Source organism: Musca domestica, unplaced genomic scaffold (assembly GCF_030504385.1).
Source record: "Musca domestica strain aabys unplaced genomic scaffold, Musca_domestica.polishedcontigs.V.1.1 104, whole genome shotgun sequence".
In the NCBI taxonomy this organism is placed as follows: Eukaryota; Metazoa; Arthropoda; class Insecta; order Diptera; family Muscidae; genus Musca; species Musca domestica.
The window spans coordinates 679,310-698,263 of record NW_026712121.1 but is presented as its reverse complement, the minus strand read 5'-3'; the positions used below and the strand labels follow the sequence as shown (position 1 = coordinate 698,263).

Below are 18,954 nucleotides of genomic sequence, written 5' to 3'. Positions count from 1 at the left end.
AAATAAGGCATTTTGGATGCTCTATTTGTTGGATTCGAAGTGGGGAAGAACCTGTTACAATATGATGATGATGATGGTGGTGGTGGTGGATTCACAGCACAACTAAGCTTTACGCCGTCGTTACGGTCAATGATGTGATGGCGACACCGAAGACTGTGACTTGACTGTTGCTGCTACATGCAACTAACTCTATGCGACAAAATACCCGTCTCGATACATTCCATCTGTCTCATTGCTGGTTCGTTCCTCCTCTATTGTTGTTATTTGTTTATTTACACTGGAGCGGGCAAAACGAAACAAAAAGGATTAGCAACACCAACAACCACCGTGTGCGGGACGGGACACAACACATTAAATGATTGCTATCTCGGTCGGTTTCGGTTTATTTTACCACCACCATTTTGTTGTTCTTGTCGTTGTGAAATCTGGCAAATAAAACGCCAACTATTTAGCAACGTCGACGGTGACAACAGTTCAGGCTCTCAGCATAGATGAGTAGGCGAATGAACGAACGAACAATGTATAGTACGACACAAACTACCATTGACAGGCGCTACATACCGAAACGAGAGAACGAGTTTTTCACACGACTCTTAGTGGTTGATTTTACACAAAATGTTGTTCTTCAGACCGTAAACAGCTGTATGAATGAATTGATACGGAGGGTGATCTAGAAAGTTGGGGAAAAATTAAAGAATTAAAAAAAATAAAGTGGATTTCAAAGGAAGATATTTGAGGATATTTTTACCATATTTAGATTTGAATATTTATGTTGATAAAATCTGCAATTCAGAAAACTTATTGGTGGTATCTTAAAATATGATGGATTTGAACCAACAGGTCTTAATATTAACCTAGGTAAATACAAGTGGTCTACTTTTTTGAACCAGTTTTCTATCCTTTAGAGGGGCAAACATCTGAGGGTATTTCTAGATAGAAAATTTAATATGAAAACACCACGACCAAAATGAAAAGGGCATTCGCCTAAACAAGGTAAAAACCAAATATAAAAAAAAAAATGCGGAGCCTGGCTGAGATTTGGTGTTTCATTCACATATGCTTAATTGCAATAACTTCGAAATAAATACTGCATTCCGACTGCAGAGCGATCACATGTGAAAAATTCGCATACGATAATATGTGAGATAATAAAGGTTATGACCCACATGCACAGATATCGATGCGCTCGGTAGATGCACAAAACCACTTGAATGAAATGACAAGTAGCCCTGCAATGTTCTCCGTTCAATATTAGAATAGATAAGAATAATTGTGTGGCTGCGATTAGGTTAAGTTCGATAAGTTTTTGTAGCTCTTAAGAAACATATTTTTTTAATGAAACCCAGAATTGAATCAACAGCCAAACCATTCGGTTTTTTTCATAACCGAATAAAGAATAGGATTGACAATCGAAGAGGGAGATTGGACTCTATTCTCTCATACATTGTTCCTTCGAGCCGAATAAGGATTTGAAATAGCACCCTAACGAAGCGGTGGTTTTCATTTCTCATCGCCGAATAAAGAATAGAGTTGACAACAGAAGAGGGAGATTGGACTTAATTCTTATTTTACACATCCAGTAGAAAATGGAATAAAGTAGGTATGGAACGGGAACTGCCATGTCTGCAACATTAATACCTGACAGACAATCGTTGACTAATGGAACCCGAGCTTAAATGCCTTCTAAAGGTTGTTTTTCTAAGAGTATGTGATTTGAAAAGTAAAGCACATGAAAATAATGAAGTTTCTTGCCATTTAACATTTAAATATAATTTTGAGTATATGGCCACCACGACTATTTTCCACAAAATTCATTCTGAGGGTACAATTTTTCAAGCAATTGAGGACGCATTTCAGCAATGACACGTTGGATATTTATTTCGAAAGCGTCAATCGTTGCTAGTTAATCCTCGTAAACCAATGACTTCACGTATCCCCACACAAAAAATAATCTAGTGGCGTCAAATCACACGAACATGGAGGCTAATTAACCGATTAATTTCTCGAAGTAATGTTGAAATTTTCTTTCAATAAGTCCATAGTATCACCGGCAGTATGGCATATGGCACCATCCTGTTGAAACCACATTTCGTTTACATTGAAGATTTGGCAACAAAAATTCATTGATTAACGGTAACGTGTCATCCTTCCTAATTTTTAAAGAAATAAGGACCGATGATTCAACCGCCCTATAGACCGCCCCAAACAGTACATTTATCCGGATGCATTGGGAATTCTTGAAAGGAGAGCGAATTTGCTCTAAATACGGCAGAAAAGGTGATCTTTGTCTGATTAAATTGCCGATTTCTTCGACGTTGGCCTCAATGGCAGCAATATTTTCTTCAATACGCACACTTCTCTCTCTTTTCGGTGGCTTGGCATACAAAAGAGTGAATATAGACCGAAATTTGATAATTATGTTCTTTATTTTAGTCTCGGACGGACGATTATGTGCACTATAAAATTCACAATGTGTGCTTCAAAAACACTTTTAATAAAACACTATTTTGAAAATATATATCCACGACTTGGAAGTGTTGTTCTGGAGCTAACCTACGTCACTTTAGACTGTCAAAATAACTGTCATATCCCAAGAAAAACAACCTATAATTCTAAAAAGAAATGAGGTCTATATCAAAAAATGTAGTATTTATGGGAGTTTGATGGTACTGCTAAGGAGTATCTTCATAACACTCCGCTTTGACCCTAAACTTGAGCTTTTTAAGAGACGCAACACAGTGATCCAAGTATGGGAAATGATATTACCATTTGTTCAGTATTTTCTTAATATAATAGTTAACCTCTTCTGCGCCCTGAGAGGAGACTCAGGAGGGTCATTATACTCACGCGTGCTCAAATTGGTAGTATCGTTGGCCGGCCATAATCGAATAGTACTCGCTGAAAGTGGCGACCAAACTTGCCGCTGAATGACTTTCGAAAACTCATTCTTGCTGGGTCCATCCTAATTGCTGAAAAAAAACCCTGCTGAATTCCACTGACTGATGCCCGTTCAAAGCCTGTCGTTACCTATTATAAGGTCCTTGTTTACGATGTTTACTGAGGATATCTTTGGTTAAATAAGTTACAAGAGAGCTTTACCTTTGCCATGCATGTCATCGCCAAACCCCAGGTTTTTACCAATCGACAGCGGTTTAGAATGGACCATCTACGGACTAAATACCTTGATTCCAAATTTCTTGATTTCGTCCAAAGAGACCTATGTTATAAAGTCTATGTTACATTCCCTTTGAACCGTATGTCTGATGGTATAATTGTCTGTCCCTCAAATAACGGCAGGTTTTCGCAAACTCGTTGTGCGATTTGAAAATTCTAATTCCCAATAATTATCACACCAACCTCTGTAGCCAAAACGTACTAACGAGCGACAATAAACGAGAATCACACAAACAGAAGCAGAACCAGCAGACACATTCCAGCCAGCCGGCCATCTCGCTATTCACACAAAAGTCAGTCACTTAATTTTTGCAGAGCATTTAAAATTTATGGCGTTGATTTTTATTGCGCCAAACAACCTCAACACGAAATGCATACGAAAAATGTGTGCCGATGTACGCGACGAAGTTGGAACGAATGAAATGGTTTTGTGTTTGTGCGAGCGCGCCAGACACAAGTTCAGTCAAGCAACAACCAACCAACCAACCCACCGATCGGGACCACTCAGTCAGCCAGCCAGCCAGCCAATTTAGCGAAAAAGACCTTAACTTTTGAAAAATATTTTCTGAATCAGTCAGTCAGTCGTGCGTTGGCATGCATACCAGAAGTCAGCCAACTTGTCGGCGGCAGCAGCTATACAAAACAAATTAAAATTTATAGACTAACCAACTCAACTCGGGTTGTTGTTAATCGAGTCGAGTCATGGTGGTGGTGTCGGTGATGATGATGATGACGACGACAACGTCAGCGACAGGAAAAATAGCGAATCGGCCGGCCGGCCAGACAGTGTCTGTTCAGTGGTGGAGAAAAATAACTTGATACTACGTCGGCATTTTTGCAAAACAATGCAAAAATGTAAGGCCATAATAAAACTATGACGGCGTTGGCTGGTTGGTTTGGAAGAGAGCCATCATCCATTCAGAGACGGCGGCGACCACAGCTACAATTAACGGCCATGACAAACAAAAACTGTTGTTGGCTGGCTGACTGGTTGGTTGGTTGCGCATCATTCGTTTGTTCATTGCCTGCCCGCCTGCTGCCCCTGCTTCTTGGTTGATTTCTTGCTTATTAATCGTATCGTGTGGGGAATTAAGAAAACACCCCCTTCCGTTGATTCGTGACAACAAGACAAGTAAATAAAAATAAACGTAAACAAATTAAATAAATAATGTACGATAATAATACTACACAGAAATGCGCTCGCTAAGGAGGAGGATGATGATGGTGGTGGTGGCAACAAAATATGTTGATGGTGCACAAAACAAACAGCTTTGACGGCGGCATCTGTCTGGCTCGTCGTCGTTAAAATCTCATCGAAATCGAGATTCGATATTCGAGGGAAAAATTAGGCAAACAGCATTAATAGTAGGTGTTATCGCCGCAGAAAAATAGCCCCCAACAAAACAAAGCAGGCACGAACCAACAAAACGAAACTTGTCAGCAACGCAAAACAAAAGAGGCGCACTCGGTCAATAACACAAGCAACCAACACAGAGGCATGCATGCAGGCAACCAAACAACAACACACACTCGTTTACACTTGAAATTTCAATGAGAAAGACAGAGAGCGAGAGAGAGAGCACGAGACTTTATTTGCCGTAATGGGTGTGCTCTTTCGCTCACCCAACATGTGCGATATGCATGAGTTGTGTGTCGCCGCCACTACTCATCAACATTCGTGTTCGTCGTGTTCTTTTCAGATATCATTATTTTTACTTCGGGTTTGCTCGCTTTTTCTTTTGGGCGCCGCATCATTCATTTGTTGGGCCCGCCGTTATTAGTTTGTTTACATCGAGAACGCACGCCATCATCATCGACCGACCGCCACAATTTTTATTATTGTTTGCCGCCGTCATCACACGTTGTCGAACCAACCAGCTGACTTGTTGTGTGTAACGTTGGTTGCGGTGCTTCCACGTTTCAGCACAAGCAACAGTCATTCTCATTTCGTTTCTTGGTTGCGCCATCAACCTGACGACAACGTGTAACCGCCAATGTACTAGGCGACCAGAATTGCCATATGAGATTATAGCAAGCTGCAAAAAATGGCAAGCAAACCGATTTTGTTCCGTATACACTGGTGGTGTATACACGTGAGATAGAAGAGAGACAAAACGAACGAAGCGACAGACAACAACACATTTCGTTTCAACGAGAAACGATGAATCGAGAGGGAAAATATAGCAAATGTGTTTGAGTGGCATGGTTTGTTTTATTTGTTTTGGGGTGAGAGGGCAATGTGTAGATGAGACGTACGCAAATATGTGTGTGTGTGTAATCACACATTGAGCACTTAATCACACAGTGGGTTATATTTGAAAAAATACTTCAAATTATTTACGAAACGATTTGTTAGCCCCTAAGGTCGTCATTTTGTATACATCGGCATTCCACATACATAGTATGTATATGTGTATTAAGTTATTCATTCTGTTTGTAACTCATCGAAATAATGTTTTTTTACCCTATAAACACCCCGATTCTTAATGACAATTCCCTGGGAATTTTTTCCCTATTCCCTGTTCCCCTATTCTAAATAAAATCTCCCGGGGAATTTTTTCCCTTCTCCCTTATTCTAAATGAACTTCGAAAATGGGAAACTCTTCCCCGGGAAAAAAGTAGGTATTATGAATGTCAATAAAAGGGCGAATGTGATAACGAATTTTGGGAATAATTCCGCCAAAAAATTGCAAGCGAGTTGTGCCAAAAAATGTAAGTATTTAAAATTTTTCATGAAAAATGAAAAAAAAAACATTTATTTTTACTTTCAGGTCAAAAACAACAAACAAAAAGCAGTTAGACATTCTGCTTACCTCTATGCAATTACATAGCGATATTGCGCGAGGTTGGTTTAAGGGAGGAAAAGAGGAGCTAAACCGGGTATGGCGCAATTTGGAGGCGGAATTAAATGCTGCCGGGCCACCATCAAAAAGTGTTGCCGAGTGGAAGAAGGTATGTACCACAAAATTTGATTTGTACAATGCACAAATGACAAAAATGCAAAACCTTTTTCAGGTATGGGCCGATCAAAAAAAGTATGTACGGCAGAAGGCGGCACAAAACCTCAAATACTCCAGAGGAACTGGTGGAGGCCCCAACATGGAGCAGAAGTTTTCTGCAAACGAAGAGGCCATATACGATTTGGTTGGCATGAAGGAGTCAGTGGAAGGTGTGGCCATCAAGTATGGGTTAGGATCTTCCACTTCTACAATACAGAACCCAGAACGCCTTCCAAATGAAATTCTGGAGTTGCTAGAGCCAGACGGAGAGGAGGCTGAATGTCCTGCGGTGCACAGCAATGAAGACACTCCGCAAAAGCCGCCGGCGAAAAAAATTAAAATAAGTGGCCAGCATTTCAATACACAGGCATCCGCTCGCGACGTTCTATCAGAAGAGATAGACATTCAGAAACGTATGTTGGATGCAATGATTGAGCAGCAACAAATTTCAAAAAAGGTGTATCGTTCTATTGACCGCCTTTATGAAGTCAAAAAGGAAGAACTAAAAGAGCAGAAAAGGCACAATTTAATTATGGAAAAATTGCGGCTAAGAGAAGTGGAGGATAAAATTGAAAAGAACCGCCGACTCTTAGAACTGGAAGAACTGAAAAATAATCTAGAAAGTACCTGAATATATATATATACACATACACACAGACTGAAAACGTGCATATGAACGTACCTGTAAATAGTATTAGTTTTGTTTTTAGTTTTAGAATATGAATTTATGTGTTTTCTTTTTGTTTGTTTTTGAACATGAATTTTATTGAGTTTTTTTTTGGTTGTTTTTGAATTGTTTTTTAGTTTGTTTAAAATAAAATGTGATGCTATTCCTATGTGATAACTAATCCTATGTTTTATTATTTTAATTTACAAATATACATTAGGCTGTCGCAATATATATAAGTGATTGATTGCCGTTTATTAGTGTCTGAGTCTAAATTTAGGGGAATATCTACTACAGATTATGTCCAATATTATTTCTAATATTTTGGGCAACCGACAAATACTGCTGCGTGGCCAAGGATACTACATCACTATCACTATATTGTATGCTAATACTATCAACATGTTCAACATCGTTGACGTCAGTATTGCATTTGAAATGAATGCATATATTATGCAAGGCACAGCAAACATTTGTGATTTTTGCGGCTTTTTCAGGAGAATAGTGCAACTCCCTAGCACCAAGAATGCACCTCCATCTATTTTTCAAAACGCCATTGGTGCGTTCAACTACATTGCGGCACTTTGAATGGATTTCATTGAATTTAATTTCAACTGATTCATCCTGTGGACATCTATGAGGGGTCAAAAGCCACGGTTCTAGAGAATACCCTGCATCTCCTAGTAAAAAATAAAATATTAATTTGTGAATACTTTCTGTTGTCATTCAAAACCTTACCAAGGAGCCAATATTTACTACCGCCTGTTCGATAGACTTCCTCAAGGTGGGCTCGCAACTCGCTGGTATTCCAAATGAATGAATCGTGGCACGCCCCAGGATGCGATGCATCCACGTACTGAATCCTCAACTCATGATCACACACCTGTAATTTTTGTTGTTGTTAAAAATCAATTATTGATCATTCCGATGAATATCTTGAACACAAACAATCAGCGAAACTACTTACCAGCATAACATTCAAACTATAGTAGCCCTTCCTGTTGTAATATAAGTGCTTATTGGCGGAGGGAGCAATAATGCGGACATGTGTTCCGTCAACGCATCCTATAACGCTCGGAATGCCATGCTTTATATAAAGCGCTAAAGCAATTTTACGTTTCTCCTCTTCCGTTCTGCAGAACCTTATCCATTTTGGGCAGAGATGTTTCTCAAATATATTTATGACTTCCGTGAGAACTTTGCTAAGACTACACTGGGCCACAGACACGTCGCAATCTTTTCCTATGCCTGTTTGGTACCCGCCTTCCGCAAAGAAGCGTAGAGCCGCACTTAGTTTCACAACAGGAGAAACTGCAAATGACTTACGTTTAGGTTGAATGTTGGAAGTTAACACGCCCAACAGATACTTGAATGCCGGTTTGTTTACCCTATAATATTTTTCAAATCTTTGAAAAGTAAGATTCTTGTTAATAAATAAAATTTAATAATAGTTTATTCATGTATGTACTTACAAAGATTGAGGCAACTCAAGTGGGTTGATGGCATCGCGTAACCTTCTCCTTTCTATCCTTTGCATATTTTTCTCCTGCTGCTGCACTTCAGCGTTTTCTGCATCAGCTAGCATCACAAACGCAACACTAAACATTTTTAAATTGTTTTTTTATAGTTCTTTTTTTATTTTTAATCACTTTATGCTTTTGAAGTCATAAAAATATTTGCAAATTGTTAGCCAAACAAAACAGCTGACGCAAAACAGCTGACTTCGAATAATCGAAATTCTCTCTCCCTTATTACCATTCTCCCCGTTTGTTTAGAATAGGAGGATTTTATTCCCGGGAAAAATAATCTCCCCGGGAATAATCTCCCGGGGAGTATTCAGAATCGGGCTGAAAGTGTACATATTCTTGACCTGCGTAAAATTCTAAGAAAATTCGTCTGTTGTAATCATGTTACAATCGAAAATAACTAAGAGAGGCAGCTACAATTTGGCGCTGATTAAAAATTGTGTAAATAGGTCCACGATTGTGTATAGCCCCCAAATAAAATTACCTCCAGATATTTGGTATTTTCATGATTTTAGTCAAATTTTTTATAGAATTGTCCTCCCCTAGATGAAAATTGTTCATATAGGTCAACGTATTACCTCAGCTCTATATAATGGTACCCCCTCGATATTCGACAGTTTGATGAATTTAGTCCGATATTTCAATCGGTTTGTTGCTAATAATAGCCAACATAAATAATAGCCAACATATGCACTTGCATAAATCGACTCTGAATATGATTCTATGTTGAATGTGAATTTATGAAGGAACTATGGGTCTATTTCGTTCCTTCTGCATAACACCCTGTTCCACAGTGTGGCGTAGGTTATAAAGAACTCAAAATATCAACATTTATCGAAATTGAAATCGGGGTTTGGGGAGACTCATTTTTTAACCCAATGATACTTGAAGTAATCCAAAGCTCTCCATAAAATTTCAAAGCTCTATATGAAATTATGTATATGAGTCATGGTATATAAAGGCATTAAACACGTTTGACCTTAGAACCCACTGCATTTTTTTGGTAACGTAGCACGCCTGAAATGATAATCCAAGATCAAATGAGCATTGGAATGACTAGCAGGACGAGGTCATGTAGATTGTCTCTGGCTTGTTTCTATTAATGTGGAATGACATTTTGGACGAAGCCCTGAAATTAAAATGTACAAACATTATAATGCCAGGAGACGACGACAATGGATTTCATTCGACCCGATTATTTAAGTCGACTTTTATTTTAACTATTTCCAATGTAATTAAGAAAAAGTACAAAAAAAAAAAAAACATTAAGTTCGGCCGAGCCGAATTTTCAATACTCTCATCCTTGGGGTAAAGAAAACATTTTTATATAGTAAAAGTATCTGAATTCAAACGTGACCACGCTAAACTTCAAATACCAGCAAGTCCATTTGGATAATGCTGTTGAACTTTTCAATAATCATAAAATGGGTGAGGCCGTTGTATAGGGATATACCAAAACGGGAACCTCTATAGACAATTTTATACTTCTAGGGATGCCATCTATCAAATCTGTAAAAATACCAAATTTGAAACAATTATGTGGGTAAATGTGTCTAGGATTATCAAAATACCGAGTATCGGTGGGTATCGTTATATGCGTTCTATAGGAAAACGTGAACCTAAATATTCAATGTTCTGCTGCCGGAGCTAGAACCCATTATGAACTACAAATACCAATTTATGGACAAATCCGTGCAAAAATGTGGCACAAATCATCAAAATATCGAATATCGATAGGTGTCATTGTATGAGGGCTACCAAAATCCAAAATCGTGGACATATGCATACAATGTTTTGCCACTGGGGCTAGTACCCATTATAACCAAAAAATTCCAATTTTAAGACAAATACGTCAAAAAATGTGGTAAAAATCATCGAAATACCGAATGTCGGGGGGTACGGCTATACAAAAATCATGGACCGATTTATTTCATTTTCAATACCAACCATCCTGGACTACTGTGCCAAATTTTAAAGCTCTACGTCAAATAATGTGTGCTGAATCGTGATTTCAACGGACAGACAGACGCGCATCGTTAAATCTTACTTAGAATAGTATTCTGATCATAAATATATACACCTTAATGGGTCTATGACTAATATTTAGAGGTGTTACAAATAGAATGACAAATTTAATATTTCAACAAAATACTATGATATGCCGAACAAACAAGCCAACACTGTTTTATCAAGAATATAGCGAAATCCAACTTGATATTGCATATTATTGCAGATTTCAGAAAATTACACCATTTAAAATATACCTACAGCCAGTTCAAAACAATAAACTTACCTAGAAAGAAGAGAAACTTATTGTTAGAAATGTAGAATAAAATTAAAAGAAAATGTTTTCATAAAGAATGAAATTGAATAAATCGAAATGCGATTGAATGCCCTTAGATACAACAAATACAATCATTGTAGTTATATATTGCTATATATAATGATTTTTTTCTGGAGATGCAATGGAAGTTAGGTGCAAATACAGAACTTCAAATGCCAATTACGGCCAATATATTTGGAAAAAATTTAATACTAAGCTGCAGGATTTGAAACCCAAAAGCTTTCCCAAAATGGTAAAAAAATAATTTTCCCTCACTAAACATAGAATTTTATAAAACACAATTTGGTTTCACGATTCATATCCGCCAAATAAAAACAAGTAAAAAAGCTATAAGTTCGGCCGGGCCGAACTTTGAATACCCTCCACCACTTTGAACGAATTCGGCAATTACAACAAAAATAAAACTCTTTAAAAATTCTGTTAAAATCTTAAAAATAACGAATGTAGCCGAATGCATCATCAAAATTATCAAAATACCGAATATAGGGAGGTACTATTATACCAAAACGTGGACCTGCACAGACACTTTTCTGGCATGGGCTGTAGTATCCATTATCAACTTCAAATATCAAATTTGAAGTAATTCCGGTGAATAATGTCGCTAAAATCAGCAAAATACCGAATATCTGAAGGTACCGTTATATGGGGACTATACCAAAACGTGGACCGACATGGCCCATTTACGAACTAAACCTGCCTACTATGCATGAATTTTAGCCTTCTATCTCAATTCGTTCGAAAGATAGCGTGAGTAGAACAGACGGACAGACAGACATAAAGACTGACATCGCTAGATCGTCTTAAAATTTTACGCTGATCCAGACTATATATACATTGTAGGGTCTATTATAAATATTTCGAGGAGTTACAAAGAGAATGACAAAGTTAATATACCCTCCATAGAATAGTGGTAGGTATAATAACCTCGCATATATTCATAATTAATTAACTGAATATGCACATTAAATTTTCACTTTCTTCCCACTGTGTCGAAGATATAACAGTTGGTTTGTTTCTTCTTCACATTGTTCTTGTTGTTTGTGTTCTCATTCCTTTCTCATTCTTAGAGATGTTGTTGTTTTGTTTTGGTTGGTCAAATAAATTGGAAAGAAACGAGAAACAACACAACAAGCCAGCCAGGCCAGTCAGCATTGAAATGCTAAGCATTTTTGTTGTACAATGCGAATGTCAGCTAACAGGCGCAAAGAAAACATAAGGCCGATGATGAACATGGGGACTGCAATGGCCGCATGGTTCGGTTCGGTTCGTTCTTTTTAATTTTGCTATTCAACAATTATTATTCTTGTTGTTGTTGCGTTTGTATGTTGAGTACCAACCACAACAATACAACACACATAAATACATAAACAATCGGAATAAACGAACGAAAAACAAATGTCGATAACAACAAAAAAAAAAAATAATTGGCCTAATAAAGAAAGAGAGAAATGAGTGGTTGCCATCGTTGATAGCTTAATAAGAGGAGATGAGGAATAGGAATGGATGGAATAAAAAATATAAGAAATAAAGAAACAGGCATCAAATGTTCGGAACAAAGTTAAATGAGAAAAACAAAATAGGTGCGATATGAAAGGGTTCGAGGACCCGAGGAATAAAATAACAAAATACAAGAGGTAATGTAGAACAGATGACTGTTCCAATCTAATTATCTATCATATTTTTATTAAATTTAAAAATAAATACTCCACCTACAATCCAATTACCTCGGAATTCCATTAACATTTATAATTTGTATTGAAAAAATTAATCCCATATTTATCACATATTTTATGCTAGAATTTATTTGAATTTAATTACGTCGTTTCACAAGTGCGAACAATCAAAAACCAACAAACCACAAAATATTTTAAATTAATAACCCGATTCATATCTCAAAATCATTAACATCGTGAAACGCCATTCACATTCAACCACCAAACAGTGGTGGCGAAATAAATAGCATGATATTTTTGAACCAAGCCGTTCGTGTTTGTTTTCATATAAAACCTATACCTTGGCAAAAAAAAATATTTGTTGAATAACCAAACTCATTGCTACCATCTGGTAATGAACACAGGGAGCCGGTGGGACTCCCTTTTTAATAATTTTTTATATATGCTCAGAATCCTTTCTGATATTTGGGCCAACCATTGCATGAGTACTTATTTAGGCCCCTTGCATCAGTAGACTTGCGAATTCTTGTTGAGTTCTTTTAAGGGTCTTTTGAACAATTATTCTTGTAGATAATGTTTTGGGCACTTTTTAAGGTCTCTGCGGATATGAAAGTCTTCATAGATCATTGCTGGAGTATTTGTTAAGATTTCTCGCCGGGAAATCTTATAGAACCACTCTGGACACTCAGTGGAAACCTTTGGAAGGAATTGGTTATTTACCCACAGTCGATCAGACTCCGGTTTTCCCTTCCCATCGGCAAGCATTTACCCAGGTCTCGAGTCAGAGAAGCCTACCAATCGCATATGTTTAAACCCACATATATTTCTCCTTGATTTTAATAGATTAGGTGATCTTCCTGGATCACTCAGTGGAAACCGTTGGAAGGAATCGGGTATCTACCTATAGTCGATCAGGCTCCGGTTATCCCTTCCCATCGGTACGCATTTACCCAGGTCTCGAGTCAGAGAAGCCCACCTATTTCAGGTGTTCAAATTTCTGTGCCATTCGACGATTGTGCCAATGGAATCCATATATTTTCCTCCTTTATTTTTAATTTGCTATAATTTTATATTTCTGATTGATTACGCCAAATATGTAAGAATTTGTTCACGCTTGGGTTTATCCCCCATTTATAGGCATTTGAGAATGTTAACTTAGTTCGAAATTTATCGAGATGGATTTACTTTTTGGTATACCCCCCATACAATGGTACCTTCTAATGTGAGATCTTTCAAAGCATGTTGGCTATATGCAGAAGTGGGCCAGAATAGACAATTTTCTGTTATAGGAATTCTGGGGAATAAGGTCGCTAAAATCATCACAATACCGAATATTGGTCTATACGAAAATACTCTCCACCTTTAAAAGGAAAATGCTGCTATAAGTTAAAAATTCTAAATATCAGCTACTACGGTTACATGGGGATATACGAAAACGTGACCCTTACAGCCAATTATCTGCAGTCACCTTCTCTGCAGATAATTGGCTGTAAGGGTCACGTTTTCGTATATCCCCATGTAACCGTAGTAGCTGCTGAATATATTAACGTATAATAGGAGGTTATATAGGGGCTATGCAAAAATGTGGTAAATTTCTGGTAGTACACATTGCGAACTTCAAATTTGAAATAAAACCGGTGAAATGTGTATCTCAAGTTATCAAAGTACATAATAAAGGGAGGTACCGTTATATGGGGGTTATACGAAGACATGGACCCTTATAAGCATTTATTTGTCAATGTAGGCAGTATCCATTACGAACTCCAAACCGCATGGTAGAAGAATATATGTAGACGCGTCGACACAGCTGCTGGGACAATGAACTGTCAAACCAATTTTGGAATTGAAAATGTTGAATGAAAAATTATTTGAATTTGTAAAAATAGCCTCCGACTGACGTAGTATAAGAAAATATATAAAAGTAGATTTTTATTTGAAAAAAAAAAAAAAAAAAAACATTTAAATATTTTTGACATATCAATGCTCCCAAGCGTTGATGCATCTACCTGTATTCTTCTGAGTGATACAAATATGACGTTATTTTTTTATTACTTTTTTTTTCTAAAATTTAGGCGTTAGCAATCACTCTCCATACTCCATACGCATTCTACAAGGCGTTTTTGATTTAAAGATGCTTTGACGATGATACCAGGAGAAAGGATCGGTGTATTCCATCTTGAGAATTTAATATTATTCTGACAAATATATTATGATAGATGAGTTATTTGACATTTTCTTAAAATGTTGTAGGACTGGTATGAAGGATGCTTGAAGAAAACCGGTAAATTATGTAGCATTTATCTTAAATATTCTCTGTTTAAGGTTGGGGGTACAAGGCCTACAATGGCCTAGCACTGAAGCAAATATTATTATTTCCACAGTTAGGGGAAAATCAGTTTTAACTTTTTCTTTCTGTGCAGTAAAATAAATATATATTTTTTAAATGTTTACCTTTTGTGGGGGAGCTAGTAGAAGGAGTGCACCGACATTGCCCATCTCCGAACTCGATCTAAATTTAATAATAAAATTACGATGTATTAAGTTTAGACCAAATTGGACACTCCCTTCGAGAGTTATCGTGAGAACCAGCCAGCCGAACAGACGTATGGAAGGACGGACGGACATCGCTATATCGACTCCAAATGTCCTCAAACGGATTTGGTCCAAAGAGACCTAGGGTCTAAAACCGTTATTTCGGTGAGGCACGTTTTCCTTGTTTATTACACTTCCAGTATTAATATTCTGCTACTTGTGCTATCTTTTTGCCCATCAATATGTGCAAAACAAACGAAACGTATCAAATGTTGTTTAACACCACACACACGCACACACCACATTAACAGAGAACCACTGTAGAAGAGCTCTGTTTCTATCTCTCTCACGCTCTGTGGTCGTACGCTTTATTTACATTTGAAAGGCGAAAGAGCGAGCTGACAACAAGAATTAATTTATTGAGTATGATTTTGTTTAAATGCCATAATAATACCCTCCCTCAAACCAAAGCAGATGATATTAGGGGATTTATTGCCGTTGTAATACAACTACTACTCTTGGGGGCATTATTGTTTATTTGTTCGGTACGGTGCGGTTCGGTTGGGTTCAAACACGACAGCAACAACAAAAACAACAACAGCAGCTGCTAGAGGAAATCTGAGCGCCAACACAGCAAATCTAAACAGACCGTTGAAGTGGGGTTAAAGAGAATGAAAAAAGAAAAGAAAAAAAAAACAAGAACAACATGAACGGTATGCTTGCTCTGCGTCTTGCTTTTTTTTGCACCACTGCCAGGAAAATTAACGAGTTTGTTTGTTGGGCTTGTTGTAGTCGACGCCAAGTAAGAAGCATCGAGGCATCGGAGGAAACCCAATGCCCGACTCTGCTGGGTGAGAATATGTGTACATGAGAAGAAACGTCGTATTATGATAATACCAGGCATGACGCCGTCAAAACAATTCGCCATAAGCCACCGGAGAAGTAGGAAGTGAGGGAAACGGCGGCACGGCGATGATGATGATAACATTAATAAATAAAAATAGCAGAGTACTTTTTTGCGGGCTGTTGCTGTCGCGATTTTCTTGTTGTTGTTGCTTGCTTGGATTGAATGGATATAAACGAAGTAAATAACTTGAAAAAAGTACTCGTGAATTTGAATTAAATGCGAACAAATAGTGTGTGGTGGTGGCCACGGCGAGAGAATGTCACTAAGTGTGTAATATTTTATTATTTTTATAACAATAAGAACAACAACAAACAGTATAAAAATAATAATTATCATCATCAGCATGATGCAATGACGTTGCAGTCTAAAAACGTTAACAGGATCCCAGTAAACAAAGGAGGTCACTCCCACAACTCGGTGACAACCGCCAACAAAGAGCAGCAACATTTAGCAACAGTAAATGTTGAACACAGAGGGAGGAGAGAGCGAAAAATCCAGTTTTTTGCAAAACCGAATGCTTTGTTGTTTTTGTAGAGAGAGAGAGAGAGTCGGAATGAGAGAGCAATCGCAGAGAAAGTGGACAAGAAGGGATGACTCAGAGTTGCCGTTTCACATGTAAATTAAAATCGACCAAAAACTCTTTATAAAAGGTGACTAAAATCAACAAAATACCAAACATAGGGAGGTACATTTGTATAGGGATTATATAAAGACGTGGTCCTGTCAAGTCACTTTTTTATCATAGGAGGAGGTACCCATTGCGAACACCAAACTCCAAATTTTAAACAATTCTGTCGAAACATGTGAATTAAATCATCACAATATCTAATATCAGGAGGCACAATTATATATGATCCCAGAGCGTATTTGATTGCTATCGGATGCCTCTTCAGGTTTTGGGAAGCCCCGTGGGTAGTTGGGTATTAAATAAGTGGACGCGAACAGTAAGTGGGTCTAGAGGGAAAATTTAGACTTAAATACCGGAGTACCAATGATCCTTGGATTGATAAGGCGTTGCTTCGGCGTCCCTAATATAATCATCTATCTGTACCAAACATAACACAAGTGTAGCGTTTTTGAGGCAACGAAAAATAGGCAAAATAGAACTTTCCAATCACATAAAGAGGTAGTGACTATAAATGTCAATAGTCAGGTGTTCCATAAATCAAATCCTATTAAATCGAGAACAATTTTTGAGTGAAAGAAAGACCTCTACGTAAATTCATTAAGCTTCATTGGACCCCAGGACATTAAAACGTGGTGGGGAATGAAATTGCTGATGAAGAAGATCGAGGTGGTTGCCAGTCTATTAATCTATAGATAGATGAGACTGTAAAACCACCGATAAGCTTTTATGTCAGCTGCTTAAAAGGTTATCATTGAAGAAGCTGGTGGCTAAGTACCTAAGGCCATTTAGCCCCCAATCTAGAGAAAAAGAACCTGTTCCCTTTTCTCAATAAGCAAATCTGATCTAAGTAGCAAATCTGATGTAATATAAATCTTGAAAGTAGCGATATTCGATACGGTCGAAAGAACTTGTAGGGATTCTAATTCTACTGAGTAGATTTAGAATCGAAGATTATTGTGGAACCAGACGGACAACAATATAAAGGTTCCAGTTATATATGATCCTCAAACAAAACTAATTGCTATCGGACGCGGCCACTCGTATACTGGTTAGTTGCGAATTAAAGTAGTCGCGAACAGTCAGCGGGTCTGGTGGAGATTCTTCGCTTAAATACTTGAGTGCCTATGATCCGATCCTTAGACTTACGAGGCGATGTTCCGGCTCCCTTAAAATAGCTAAATCTTGCAATAAAGAAGGCAGCCAAAACAGAACTTTGCAATAACATAAAGAAACATAAAGCTATTAAAGAAAAGGTCGGTCAACAGTCAGGCAGTTCTAATTTGGAATCATATATCGGAGCAATAGATGTATGGAAACCTAATTTAACCATATGGGAAAATCGGTAGAAAATTCAAAAATCCATCCAGTTCGGGCTGATATTACACGTTTGGTGAACTCGAATGAAGATATCTATGGAAGCTATATATATTTGTCAGGCATTTCTGATCTGTATCTGATATCATTGTTGTAGAGTCGATATTACGAAAATGAGGGACTTAAACACCAAATCGGATGAAACATATACAGATGGAGCTATAGATATATCTGAACAGAATTTCACCAACTTTGAATTACTTTCTCCCTGTCTGAATTCGATCGGATGTGTCGAAATACATCCTATTTGGACGAATATGACACATATGGCGCCCAATAAAATTTAAGTTCGACGAAGATATGTGTGGAAGCCATATCTAAATTTGGATTATCGACTATCGCCAATTTCAATATGATTCGTCCTTGGGCAAATTATTTGTTAGCAATTTCAACTCAATTGGAAAATAAGAGCCACCTGTACAGATCATCAAAAGGAACTATATGCCTATTTCTAATGCTTCTGCACGTTCAAAAAAAAAAAAAAAAAATAAATAAATAAATAAAAAAAAATAAGTAAAAAAGCAGCTGAGTTCGGCCGGGCAGAACTTTTTACACTCTCCACAATTTGGAAGAAGCTTGGGAAATTTCAAAAAATTTCCGTGGAAATAAATACCACTTAAATGAAAACCGTTATATGGGGCTATACGAAGACGTGGTCCTGCATAAGTAATTTTTGTCATAGACTGTAGTAACGGTTCCGAACGTCAAATACGAGATTTGAAACTATTCCGGTAAATAATGTTGCAAAAATCATGAAAATATCGAATATCTGGGGGTACCCTTATATGAGCGCTATACTAAAACGTGGACCTATGTAGACAATTATCTTCTACTTACAAGGAACTGCTTGTTTGGATTTTCAGACAATTCCGTTGAAAAATGTAGCTAAAATCATCAAAATACCGAATACCGGGAATAACCATTTTATAGGGTATATATAATATTGGGGACCTATATAGACAATTCTCTTCCAGGAGTACATTACTCAAAGGAAATCCTTCTGTGGATTTTAAGACAATGCCATTGGAAAATTTAGCTGAAATCATCAAAATACCGAATATCGGGGGTACCGTTATATGGAGGCTATACGATATAGTGGACCAATATATCCCGAACTTGACCTGACTGCA

The 18,954-nt window shown here is 37.5% G+C and overlaps 3 protein-coding genes across 3 annotated transcripts in view; 1 reads left to right on the top strand and 2 right to left on the bottom strand.

Annotated features, from left to right (window-relative positions):
* LOC131800373 (serine/threonine-protein kinase tousled-like 2) overlaps positions 1 to 18,954 on the bottom strand; it is a 341,644-nt gene that overhangs the window by 229,793 nt on the left and 92,897 nt on the right. The window lies entirely within an intron of this gene.
* Positions 3,634 to 7,021, top strand: LOC131805042 (uncharacterized). The gene is made up of 4 exons (XM_059128279.1): positions 3,634 to 4,306; positions 4,367 to 5,886; positions 5,946 to 6,126; positions 6,190 to 7,021. Coding segments are annotated over exons 2-4 (798 nt in total). The 5' UTR covers positions 3,634 to 4,306; positions 4,367 to 5,884; the 3' UTR covers positions 6,805 to 7,021.
* LOC131805040 (putative nuclease HARBI1) lies at positions 7,073 to 8,681 on the bottom strand. The gene is made up of 4 exons (XM_059128271.1): positions 8,313 to 8,681; positions 7,808 to 8,246; positions 7,579 to 7,723; positions 7,073 to 7,520 (listed from the first exon to the last, which is right to left on the bottom strand). Exons 1-4 carry the CDS (start codon positions 8,444 to 8,446, stop codon positions 7,132 to 7,134), a joined length of 1,107 nt encoding a protein of 368 aa, XP_058984254.1. The 5' UTR covers positions 8,447 to 8,681; the 3' UTR covers positions 7,073 to 7,131.